Raw genomic sequence first — 12,655 nt, forward strand, 5'->3', positions numbered from 1 at the left:
GGTGAAAAATGAAAAGGCGAAAAAAGACAAAGGCGAGATAGAATAATGCGGATTGGGAAGAGGCAAAATTGGAAAAGGCGAAATAGGAGAAGGCGAAATGTATATTTTTTAAAGGCAAAATGGGAAAAGGCGAAAAAAGACAAGGCGAAATGGGCATGAACCGTACAAACTCCCCCAAAGTTATCTGCTCCACAAAACTGCAGTATCATTTTAGAAGTGATAGCTTCACGATGTAATTATAATGCAAGGTTACCCAGAAGTATTAAGGTTGCAGGAAGGGTTGGGCGTTTGTGGTTTCTGAGTCTGAGGGGGTTGGTGTCTGTTGACTGTGCTTTAAGAGAGACTAGGCATGGTGCCAGTCTCTCTTAAAGCACAGTCAACAGGCATTTGGTGTCAGTATTTGGGTAAGTACAGAATCAAGGCAGCTCAGAGAGCAATGATTGAACGATGCTGTGGACAAGTCCAAGGATACTGCATCAGTCACGACCAACTTCTCATCAGAAAGCGTCACCACCAGCATATTCAATGTTCAGTTCCAACCTGTACCAGTCCAATGCACGCCTGTCATGGTCAGCAGTCATGGCAGTGGTCAGCTTAGCGCGATATGGAACATTCTTCCGAAACTCAAGCGAGGGAAGTCTGCTCATTAGCATATCTCGCACACTGCTCCTTCTGGTCAAACATCGTAGTGAAATCGTAATGGAAAACGTCTGGCTTGACACCAGACTAATAAGTGAAGAACTAATAGGTAAAGAACTTCTACTTGCGCGAGACTGCTGTGATAAAATGATCATTGCAGAGACTCCGGTGACGTACACATATATTTTTTACAATAAAAAATGCCCTCAAAAGACGACATGGAATGATTATTTTATTGATATTTCCTACTATATACCTTCCAATTATCACTTTATACAAATAGATCAGCGTTAGGTCGCATGCTTTTCTTTCCTGGTGACACTATAAAGCAAAATAGTTGCAACCCCGTAAATGCGCTATAAGTCCAATAATAAGTGACGGTGACCCGTTATAAATGTTTCGCCAGCTTCGCTTTTTTGCCGCTACGCGGCGCATAGGGCCCTTGCGTCTAGTAAGTGCATTTAGGGGCTGTAGCAAAATTAAAGTGAAGCCAACAGAAACGAAAAATTTTCATTTGGAGAGAGGTCAGGCAGTCATTACATTTTTTTCCCCAAAAAAAGCCTCAACAAAAAAAATTCCCCCCAACTTTTTTTAGGGGTATATATTTATAACCCTTCCTGAAGCATTTCCTGGCCTTCAAAATGCCCAAATCTGCTCCTAAATGCCTTGTAGCCTCCTACTTTTCCCTGGTAGCCTGTTACTATCAGAACTTTCAAATCCCCTGTTTAATCACTTGCCCTCAAGCAGATAAGGATCCCGCCTTGAAGTATATCCCTAAGTGGCAAAGGTCAAAGGAGGTGCAGCACAAGGCTATGGAAAGTGAAGCCAAATATTTTTTAGTTTCTGAGGGGGAGGAGAAACTAAAATATTTCGTTTCAATTGGCTTCACTTTAATTTTAGCAACCTTGGACACTGAATATTATTTTCTGACAGAGGGCGAGGCTAAATGATGTAGCTTAATCCTTTAACTCAGAGTTGGCCGCACTCCACTTTCATTTTCCATGAAAAATCAGAAGTTGATTATCCAGACCTAACCCATTTTTCTCAAAAATGAATGTCAATTAGTAGACTCACAGCCTCATGTGGTCACTGGAGAGTATGACCCCCAGGTTTCCCTGTCACCCCAGGCTCCTCAGCTTTCTCCAAACTGCTTGGCCGGTGGCGTGTATATGGGACTGCTTGGCAATGCCTTTGTCATGTTGTTATTGTAGCACAAGTCATATCAGTGTTGCCCTTGTGTCTACATAGTGGAAAGCACCTTTTTAACATCACTGGCGCCAATAAACTCTTTTGACAGTTTGAATCTTGATTTCGAGTTTTTAACATTATGAATAAAATTTTGGCCAAAACATTTAGAATTTGAGCAGAAACGGATGCTAGACCTCGATGTGACTTGGAAAAAATCTGAATTCCATGAAGTAGGCTTCTTTTGATGACACACTCCTAACCTAAAAAATTACTTTCAGAAAGTTGAAGTAATCCATGTTATGACCAAATGCTCATCTTATTGTGTACATTTTGTTATAAATCAAACTTATTCAAATTTCATAATGTACACTTTGATAGCTAACTGATTGTCAAAGCTTTTTGCACATAATGTCGATGTTACATATAATTGCATGATTGTGACATCCAGACATTTAGGAAATTTATGGCTGTTACTAGTAGCATCGTCTCGACTTTTTACAGGAAAGAGTGTCTCTAGGTAATGCTAAGCCGGCACAGACTTACGAAATTCTGGGTTGCATCTGAAGATAAGCGTTAATGTTCACTGACCATGCTAACTCATTGTGCCATTTACCGATGTATGTGTTTAGCACCCTCTATGCATGAATTTGGTGAATATAATAAGTGCTGGCCAGGCATTTTTTGGAGGCACACCTCCTTTAACCCTTCAGCTCCTGTACCGCCCATAGCTGCCCGAGCCGGATCTCATTATACTGCCAGTTGCCGCCCGTGTTTAAAACTCCCGCCCTACGATATCGTAAGCGGCCGAGAAGTAAAGTAACACCACAGGGCGACGCTTGGAGTGTAATCTTCATAATAAAACTTGTTCCTAGGTGAGTTGCTGTACATTTTACTGAGTAATACAGGGCTATAGCGAGTTGGTGAGTCAGCCTCCTGACCCCATTCATGTATTCATGTACAGGAGACTGTCGGGTTGTGTTTTTCGATCGATATTAGGTTGGATTATCGTACATTAGGGTTTCTTTATGGATGTTTGATTAGTAGGAACTTCTTATGATTCTGTTATTTACTACAGGGCATTTTTATAAATTTTCACTAAATTGCTGAGAGGGTTAATGCTGTCGATACCAGGGGGTTAAAATGAAAAAATTAATGACATCATATTGTAGGTATGATTGTTAGCGTCAAAATGAATATCACTTGTAGTACTTCGTTTTCAACTTTTTGTATCTCTTTTGCCAAAAGTCTATACACTATAGGAATACCTGGAAATCGTCAGGGAGATGCGGGAAAAAAATTTGTAGACCCGCAGGAACTAAAGGATTAAAAGATCGAATTTCTTGAGAAGTAGGAGAGAAACAGAAACAAAAGATATATCATTCTAAAGAGAAACTCTGTGTATTTCTTTGGAGGCAAAAACAGCAATGATCAGTGGCTGTTTTTCAATTGCTTTGCAGTTTTCCTAAAAGATTGCAAATTGCATTCATTGTCTAAAGTAATACCTTTATGCTTATTCCTTTATGGTTTTGGCCTAGACGCAAGGGCCCTATGCGCCGCGTAGCGGCAAAAAAGCGAAGCTGGCGAAACATTTATAACGGGTCACCGTCACTTATTATTGGACTTATAGCGCATTTACGGGGTTGCAACTATTTTGCTTTATAGTGTCACCAGGAAAGAAAAGCATGCGACCTAACGCCTATCTATTTGTATAAAGTGATAATTGGAAGGTATAGAGTAGGAAATATCAATAAAATAATCATTCCATGTCGTCTTTTGAGGGCATTTTTGATTGTAAAAAATATATGTGTACGTCACCGGAGTCTCTGCAATGATAATTTTATCACAGCAGTCTCGCGCAAGTAGAAGTTCTTTACCTATTAGTTCTTCACTTATTAGTCTCAATGTCTGGCGCAAAGCCAGACGTTTTCCATTACGATTTCACTACGATGTTTGACAAGAAGGAGCAGTGCGCGAGATACTAATGAGCAGACTTCCCTCGCTTGAGTTTCGGAAGAATGTTCCATATCGCGCTAAGCTGACCACTGCTGACCATGACAGGCGTGCATTGGACTGGTACAGGTTGGAACTGAACATTGAATATGCTCGTGGTGACGCTTTCTGATGAGAAGTTGGTCGTGACTGATGCAGTATCCTTGGACTAGTCCACAGCATCGTTCAATCATTGCTCTCTGAGCTGCCTTGATTCTGTACTTACCCAAATACTGAGACCATGCCTGTTGACTGTGCTTTAAGAGAGACTGGCGCCATGCCTAGTGTCTCTTAAAGCACAGTCAACAGACACCAACCCCCTCAGACTCAGAAACCACAAACGCCCAACCCTTCCTGCTACCTTAATACTTCTGGATGTAATTCTGCTGAAGCACTGTGGGTGTGTATCAGTGGATTGAATGTGTCCCGCTGAGGACATGTTGTCCATCATAAATTGATGAAACATGATCTCAGTACAGTAAACGCAACTTTGTACTTATATTTGCTTTGTTTATTGTGTCAATTCTTATCATGTCATGCTTTAGCAGTTCTAGCATCTATAGATAGGTCACATTATACAGTTCCCTGAGTTTGAGATATGGTGTCCTGTCATTGGGTGACCCAAAAAGTGCAGATGTTGTCTTGCACAAAACCTCCCAAATCCATCAGCACACTCATAAACTTAAAGGATTTTGAGCTTCTAAAACACCATTGAAGGTTTTTCAGCCAACACAAATATCCCCCCCCCCCCCCCGCCCAGTAGAGGTTTTTTGGTAAAATAAAAACCTCCAGATGGTTTATGAGATTGTGAAAAACCCCTGAGGGTTTGAAAAACCTCTATGGGATGCATATTTGTATTGGCCGAAAAAACTTAGAGCTGAAAAAAAAACTTAACCTGATTTACATTGTGTACACACAAAAGTTTGCTTCCGTATTTAGATGGCAAGTGCAATAGCCTGGGGTAATTTGTCTCGGATTCAAATTTTCAATATTTCATTTTGAAGTACATTCTCAGTGTACCGTGGGATTGTTGCTAGAAAATGGGTTGCATATAATATGCCCATGAATATTGCTCAGTGACATGTACGGTAAACCACTAAATTTTTGGGCCTCTTTGTTTTTCGCGATTCACGAACATTTCTGATTTTTTATTTTTGCGGATTATGGATTGCAATCAACTACATTTCTTGTAAATATTCTTGCACTTTTCTTTTTACCAAGTGAAGTTTATTGCAAAATTTGGAAAAATAAAAGAGACAATCAAAATAGTTTGTCGACCACCCTCACTGTGAAGTTCGAGCTTTAGTGCGCCTGATTTTGTCTCAAAAGGAAATATGAGCACATAAGCTGTGTGCTTGTGTGGAGTACTCTGATCTGAATAATAGCTCATTAGCTCACCTCTTAGCAGAGGTGAGCTTATCCCATACCGTGGCGTCCGTCGTCCGTCGTCCGTCGTCGTCGTCGTCCGTCGTCCGTTAGCAGGGCACGTTTCGTAACTGTTAGAGCTATTGAGTTGAAACTTGGGACACATGTACCCTTATGTAATGACACCTTGGAGACCAAGTTTCGGTCCGATTCGTTTCATGGTTTGGCCACCAGGGGGCCAAACGTTAAAAGTGAAAATATGCAATATCTCCCTTAATAGTAGTCGGGAAATTTTGAAAAAAATATGGTAGGTACTTCTAGCAAAGGTGCATCATATATCCTCCGGGTTTTTGATTTGACCTCCTTTTCAAGGTCACAGAGGTCAAATGGTGTAAATTGGCCGTTAGGATGTAACGATGGCACGTTTCTAAACTGCAATGACTATTGATACCAATTTGGTACACATTTACCCCTTAGTCAGGTGATCTCAGGGACCGACGTTTGGTCCAATATGATTCACCACTTGACCACCAGGGGGCAAAATCCAAAAACCTTAAAAATGTGATTATTCCTTAACTTCTTGCCCGATTGCCACCATTTTGATATCATGGGTACATCTAACCACCATACAGTATTTGTCACACAGGTTTTTAATTTGACCTTCTTGTCAAGGTCACAGAGGTCAAATGGCGTAAATTCGCCGTCAGGCCGTAACTATGGCACGTTTCTTAACTGCAATGACTATTGATCACAAATTAAGTACACATGTACCCCTTGGTCAGGTGATCTCAGGTACCGAAGTTTGGTGCAATCTGATTTGCCGTTTGGCCTCCAGGGAGGGGGCCAAATCCTAAATTCTTCAAAATGCCATTATTCCTAGTAATGACTTGCCCGATTGGCACCAATTTTATATCATAGGTACATCTAATTCTAACAACCATTCAATGTGTCACCCGGGACTTCTTTGATTTGACCTGCTTTTCAAGGTCACAGAGTTCAATGTACTGTAAATTGGCCATTTTGGGGAAATTGTAATTGCTTGGACCTACATCAAACCTAACACTACATGACACAATACCATGCTCTTTATCCATCTTTCCTCCACATGAGGTGAGCACAATGGCCCTGGCCATTTCATTTTATTCACAGATTTCCAGATTGTTGTTCCCACTCTGCACTGTCAGTACTGTCAGTACTGTTGTCAGTTGACCCCTGCGACCTGGCTACTGGCCATTCCATGTTCAAATGGAGTTTATGGCAATTGTAACTTCAGGCTATTAGCCCCTCAGCTTTGGAACCCCCTCCCTAGTCAGTTATGGACGCCACTGAAAGTGAAGCACTCGTGGTGGGGGTTAGAACCTATGACCTTTGAGATAGGGAATTGGACATAGAATACGTTTTAACAGCTTCTCTTGTTCTTTTAATTTTAGACATACACGGGCAGTATATTGGTGGCTGTCAACCCATACACATTCTTCAAGATCTATGGGTTGGATATGGTCAAGAAATATGAAGGATCAATCCTCGGGAACCTACCTCCGCATTTGTTTGCAATTGGAAATGAGAGCTTCACTCAGATGCAGAGGAATGGAGAGAATCAGGTGGTGGTCATCAGGTGAGTAGTATCAATGGTGAAAGCTTTATAAAGCTTAAAGTTGGCGTGTATGGTCTATTTCATTTGGCAGTAGGCTAAAATCTGGGTTTGTTGCCAAGATTTATTGGTTGGTACATTAGCGTCCCCAGCATCGGATTCTAGGAATTTTATTTACACTGTGGCAGCGATATCCTAACTCGTATTTCCATTGGTTGTTATCATACCAACGAAAAAGAAATCACTGTTTTCTCAGAGTCCGACGTCCACACTACAACTCGTAATTACTTAACTTCCATAATGAAAATAATCAGGAGTACTGGAACCGAGGCTTACAGTTTAATCTCGGATGTTGACTTAAAGGTGATGTACGCCTGTACTTCAGCCAATGAGGGGAAATGTGGCAGGGGTTTGTTTGCAGGACCGGAGAAGCGAACATTATAGCCCTGATTTTCTCATGATGAGAAATTTTGGCCTCATTTGACAGACCCTCATTAATTCATCTCATATTAATCCGATGATGGTTTTGAAGGTTGACGAAGTTGCTTGACTTTGTCAGTTGTACGGTAAAACATAAACGGGTACCAACGAATCTCATCCAATAACATGTAGGCTATAACATCACAAGAATGACCACTTAAAATAATTGTATTATTTTTCAGTGGAGAAAGTGGTGCTGGTAAAACTGAGAGTACGAAACTGCTACTGCGGTACTTGGCTGCTGTGAACAAGACCAACAACAACATCATCACCGAACAGATCTTGGAGGCGAGCCCACTCCTCGAATCATTTGGGAATGCCAAAACGATACGAAACGATAACTCCAGTAGGTTTGGAAAATATGTGGAAGTTCATTTCAATAAGTAAGTGTCAATTAGGTCAAAACAATTCTAAGAGGGTTTGAATGTGTTGTATGCTTGTTGAGTATATTTTATACATATGTGTCTCGGCACATAAGTCTCGGCTGGGCCGTTTTAATCTGAATGTTGAGACATCAGTGGCTGAAGTAAGTAAAGAAGTAAAGAATGTAGAATGAAGTAAAGAATCAGGTGAGATTGTCGGTAGTTGACATTCAGTCTTCGTCTCTGGTTTGGGTTCACAAAGTCCAGAACAAGAGAGCAATACATTGCAGGAGTTCCACTCTGGTACTGTTCGATGTACGATGTATAACAAAACCTCTAAATCATGAAATGAAGCTACAACATCCAATCAAGTCAGTCAGTAATAGAATCAGCAAGTTATCACCCCTTACCAAAGACATGTCAAAGCGTACCACCCCATTTCACTGTGTACGTAACAAGATTGTGTCACAAGACAAGCTGTACTACAAGTAATGGGGCTCTGAAGTCTTATTGCAGCCACTCTGTTATGTGTGCTTAGACAAGATTTCACCAAGTGACTGAGAAATTACCCTTAAAGCTTCCACTTTTTTGCCATAATGATGTTGCAACTTGAGGAGGGAAAGTGCAAGACGCACATTGATACTAGCAGTAGTTGTTTTTCTTATGGCAGTGAGCAAGTAATCACCATTTATATTGTCTTGATTCCAGGGGTGCAATATCTGGTGCCAAAATTTCAGAATACCTGCTGGAAAAGTCAAGAGTGGTGACACATGTAAGTAACCTGATCTTGTATCACAAGCAATCGAGGCAGATTTTAGGGGAGTGCATGAGGCTTTGCCCCCCTCCCCTTGTTGTTGGAGACATCACTTTTTTCAGGGCACCTCTTTTGGAATGAGTAGGTAAATGGCCTGTTTGATTACACCACTCCTTGATGCTAGGGGGTACGATTCATGGTTATTCCTGTTATTCTGGTGCAGTTACTAATGATTTCAACCATTTTTTCTGTTGCAAGCTCAATATTGCGAGATCTTTTGAATAACATCTCCGTTATATCAAACTGCCATACATGCATGCTTCAGGGCGCTACAAGGTTGGCACATTCTCATACGTCACCACCTGCAGATGACGCTGGTAACCAGTGTCAGAAATCATTTTCATCGGTTTAGTATATGACGCAAATCCACTGAACAAACCTAGCTATAATTAATTACTGAGGTCTTAAATTAAAAAACATCTTTTTTATTGATATAAGATTGCCTAAGCCTGTACGAAAATGCAAAGTCATGATGCCTCAGAATGGTATCCCTTTATAAACAATGCATGGCGTCTTGCTTGCAGGCTCAAGACGAGCGTACATATCACGTGTTCTATGAAATGCTCGCAGGGATGGATCCGGAGCAAAAGAAGAAATATGGGCTGCAGGCAGCTAGTAACTACTATTACATGAACCGAGGCGGCAATTCACAGATCGGGTCCAAGATGGATACAGAGGACTTCCATGCGTTGGTGTCATCGATGGAGATACTCAGTTTCACGCGGGGCGAGCAGGACACGATATTCAAGATTCTGGCTGCAGTTCTCCACATGGGTAATGTCTTCTTCGTGAAGAAAAAGGTAAACAGTGATGATTTACAGGCATTCGGGTTATGATGTATTGTGTCAACGTGTTTAAGGTCGACACTCATCTTTTGGTAAGCGCAAAATGGCACAACTTCCACTCAGTATTATCCACAACTGGCCAAGTTTTATTTGTGTGTTATTGGCAACAAGAGACCGCTTGACTCTATTTTGAAATATGTGCACCGCCAAGCGTAATATCAATGGGATCAGCATGAATAAAAGGGATTAGCTTGAATAAGGCCTATCGATAGTGGTCCACTCAGTTTGCAGGACTGAACGACAGGAGTATATTTTATTTCACTTGAGTGAACTATGAGTTTTTTAGGCTCATGTCATAATTCAAGATGTTTGTTTTGTAAAACCAATATCATGATGGTCACCCTTGAAGTGTTTGATGTGCAACACAGTATTCTGACACACATTTTGGTCTAGAATTAGATAACAAGTCAATGGAATTGACCTAAACAGTGTACTCAGGTGAAGCTATCACCTGTATAGTTGTGTATTTCAAACATCAAGAGCGATACATGTAGCAGCAAAATTCATGAATCTATTGCCATAGTAGCTTAACATGTATGCTCAGATGATATTCAATGAGTTACTCACGACTTTGCAGGACAATCAACCATTTGCATTAGATCACAGTGTAATATTTTGAAACAGAAGAATCAGTATTTGGAAACAGAAGAATCAACTGTATATTTCTTTATTGTCATGCCGGTACTTGTAGTAGAAACAGTATTGCTTGAATAGTTCACATAACCATATTATGAACTGATGACTTGGCATTACCTTGCAGCCCCCTGATGATCATTATGTCGACATTGGAAATGATGCTGAAATCAAGTGGGTGTCGCACTTGCTCGAGTTAGATGAGCATTGGCTTCATAGGGCAGTCACAATGAAAGTCACGGTGAGTCAACTCCCCGGCCCCCCAGTCAGATAGCTTAGGGGAAGCATAGGCTTTCCAATTTCTTAAGGGAAGGGGCATTATATTGGGTTAAAAATGACTAGGGTAGCAAATCCTGAGGAAACAAAAGGGGTGCTTTTCATTAAAAAAGTGCAATCAGTTTATTTATTTTTCCTTGTTTACAGTATAAAAACTCCTAGATAATGAAAATGAATGTTGAGATTTGATGTCATAATGATAATAATACACTGTTCAGTAAAAAAATGTTGGTACAGAAAACGCAGAATTCATAATTCATGCAAGCCGCCCGGTATGTCGCAGTGAGAGATGTAATGATTAGCAACATATCAAACACTGACAGATCAGTCTTGTGGAAGAAATTCAAAGTATTTCCTCGGAAAGGCTCCTTTGTAACAAACTACAAATATTTATCTAGGAGAAATGCCGCAAAAAAATTCTCGGTGATGACATCATGTTGGGCGGCTTCCAAGAATTACGTGTTTTCCACAGTGACATTTTTTATCGTGCTGTTTATCATCAGGATGATATCAAATTACAAAACTTTGAAATTGTCAGTTAACCTTTAAATACAGCCTCTTCATCCATTTTTCTGTCGATTCCAGGAAGCCCGGCAAGAGCGTGTTCTCTCGCCCTTCACATTAGACCAAGCCATGGATGCAAGGGATGCAATATCAAAAAGTTTATACTCTCAGCTGTTCTCATGGCTTGTGTCTCGCATCAATACCATCGTATGTAAAGGCGAGAAGGTCAACTCCATTGCCATTCTGGATATATTTGGATTTGAGGTAAGTCTTTCTACTTCATAAGGTGCATTTTTTGTTGAAAGATAAAAAAATTAACTTTATTTTCTTCAGTCATTCTCTTTGAAATGGTTATGTTAAGTATGCTTGTCTGACAATTTATCAAGATGATATCTGTACCTGAATTTGTAAATGAGAGAGAAGTAAAGATCCAAATGGATGACTGGATGATTTGCTCTTATGGTGAGCCTGGAATAATTTGCTCTAGTGATGACCCTAGGATATTTGCTCTAGTGTTGAGCAGGAAAACGATAGCCGATGAGCAACAAGAAGGGTACCTGTATGGATAAGGAAACAAAAAGACAGGGGAGACAAAAAGATTCTTGTGTATATATAGAATGAAGAACATTGAGTACAGAAAAAAAATTGCCTTGACTGGGGATTTGAACCACAGGTCTTTGGATTCTGTAGAAGAGGAAGATGTGTTTGTCAAGAACAATGAAAAGAGTACATATGGAAATTAAAAGAATGACTTAGTTGTTCTTTTCAAGAGGATTTGGTGGTAACTTGCTCAGAAGGAAAACCATGTTTGTAAAATAAGCAACAACATAATGGGCAACAAATCTCGATAAAGTTGTACAGAGAAGCGATAAGACAGGAACCAGTATTCAGGGATTTCCTGTAAAAGGTGGGCTTAATGCCAGTGGATTGTCCTGTCAAAAATACTGAATTCTACATCCCGGCGTGCTCATTAGAATGATCCAAACAGAACTATTGGAAAGGGGGAATGGAAGAGATGGAATACGATGATTTGAAATGTTTAACAAAAGAAAGGCTGGGGTTCGATCAGTTAAAAGCAATGGACATGAAATAAAAATGCAATCACATGTTTTAAACAGGAACAAATAAAAAGTTGATTAAATTGTTATCTATTTCATTATAGGACTTCAAAGTGAACGGCTTCGAGCAGTTGTGCATCAACTATGCTAACGAGACGTTGCAGTTCTACTTCAACAAGCACATCTTCAAGCTTGAGCAGCAGGAGTACAGCAAAGAGAAGATTGCCTGGTCGTTCATCTCGTATTCGGATAATCAGCCTGTGATTGACCTTATCTCGAGGAAGCCCATCGGCATCATCCATCTCTTGGACGATGAGAGCAACTTCCCTCAGGTATTTTAACTACCAGCTTCTTTTTGGCTTTGTTTTAATTGTTACATTCTATTTAGACTAGACTACTTTTGTACAGAGTGTTTTCACCGTCAGCCATGTTGGAGGGCAGAATAATGAATTGTCGTGCCTGACTTTACTGAATCAAATGCTGTCGTGGTCTTTTGGGCTTGCCTCCTTTTTTCCGTCCCTCCAACATGGCTGGTGATGACGTCATGTGAAATAAATCTATAGTTGCTTCAGAGGTAAATATTCACATAGTTTTTTGGGCTCCTGAGCGCAAACTATTAAACATAATTTTACTTTTTTAAGTTTTTTTCTTGAAATAAGGTAGTTCTGCAGGGTGGCCAAGAATTATTTTCCCTCACACAGTGGAACAGTAGAAATCTATTGTGCAAGGGAAAACCTTCCTGGGCTACCCTGTTGTATGAGACCAGTCTGATTTGTTATATATTTACTGGCTTGCACTCTTTATTTTTCGACAGATTTTGATCGAATTTTTACAGCCTCCTACTCCATACAAACCCAATTTACCTATCCAGATAAGCCTATATTGTCTGTTCAGTTCTCATTTTCTTTAAA

The 12,655-nt window shown here is 40.3% G+C and overlaps 1 protein-coding gene across 4 annotated transcripts in view; it reads left to right on the forward strand.

The window, feature by feature from the left end:
• Positions 1 to 12,655, forward strand: part of LOC135488165 (unconventional myosin-XV-like) — a 100,697-nt gene that overhangs the window by 41,893 nt on the left and 46,149 nt on the right. For all 4 annotated transcript variants that reach the window (XM_064772645.1, XM_064772653.1, XM_064772662.1 and 1 more), the window contains 7 exons: positions 6,612 to 6,796; positions 7,435 to 7,635; positions 8,323 to 8,386; positions 8,953 to 9,228; positions 10,034 to 10,147; positions 10,768 to 10,950; positions 11,849 to 12,076. In XM_064772645.1, coding sequence (XP_064628715.1) covers positions 6,612 to 6,796; positions 7,435 to 7,635; positions 8,323 to 8,386; positions 8,953 to 9,228; positions 10,034 to 10,147; positions 10,768 to 10,950; positions 11,849 to 12,076 — 1,251 coding nt within the window. The remainder of the gene's footprint in view (positions 1 to 6,611; positions 6,797 to 7,434; positions 7,636 to 8,322; positions 8,387 to 8,952; positions 9,229 to 10,033; positions 10,148 to 10,767; positions 10,951 to 11,848; positions 12,077 to 12,655) is intronic.

This window comes from Lineus longissimus, chromosome 1 (genome assembly GCF_910592395.1).
Source record: "Lineus longissimus chromosome 1, tnLinLong1.2, whole genome shotgun sequence".
NCBI lineage: Eukaryota > Metazoa > Nemertea > Pilidiophora > Heteronemertea > Lineidae > Lineus > Lineus longissimus.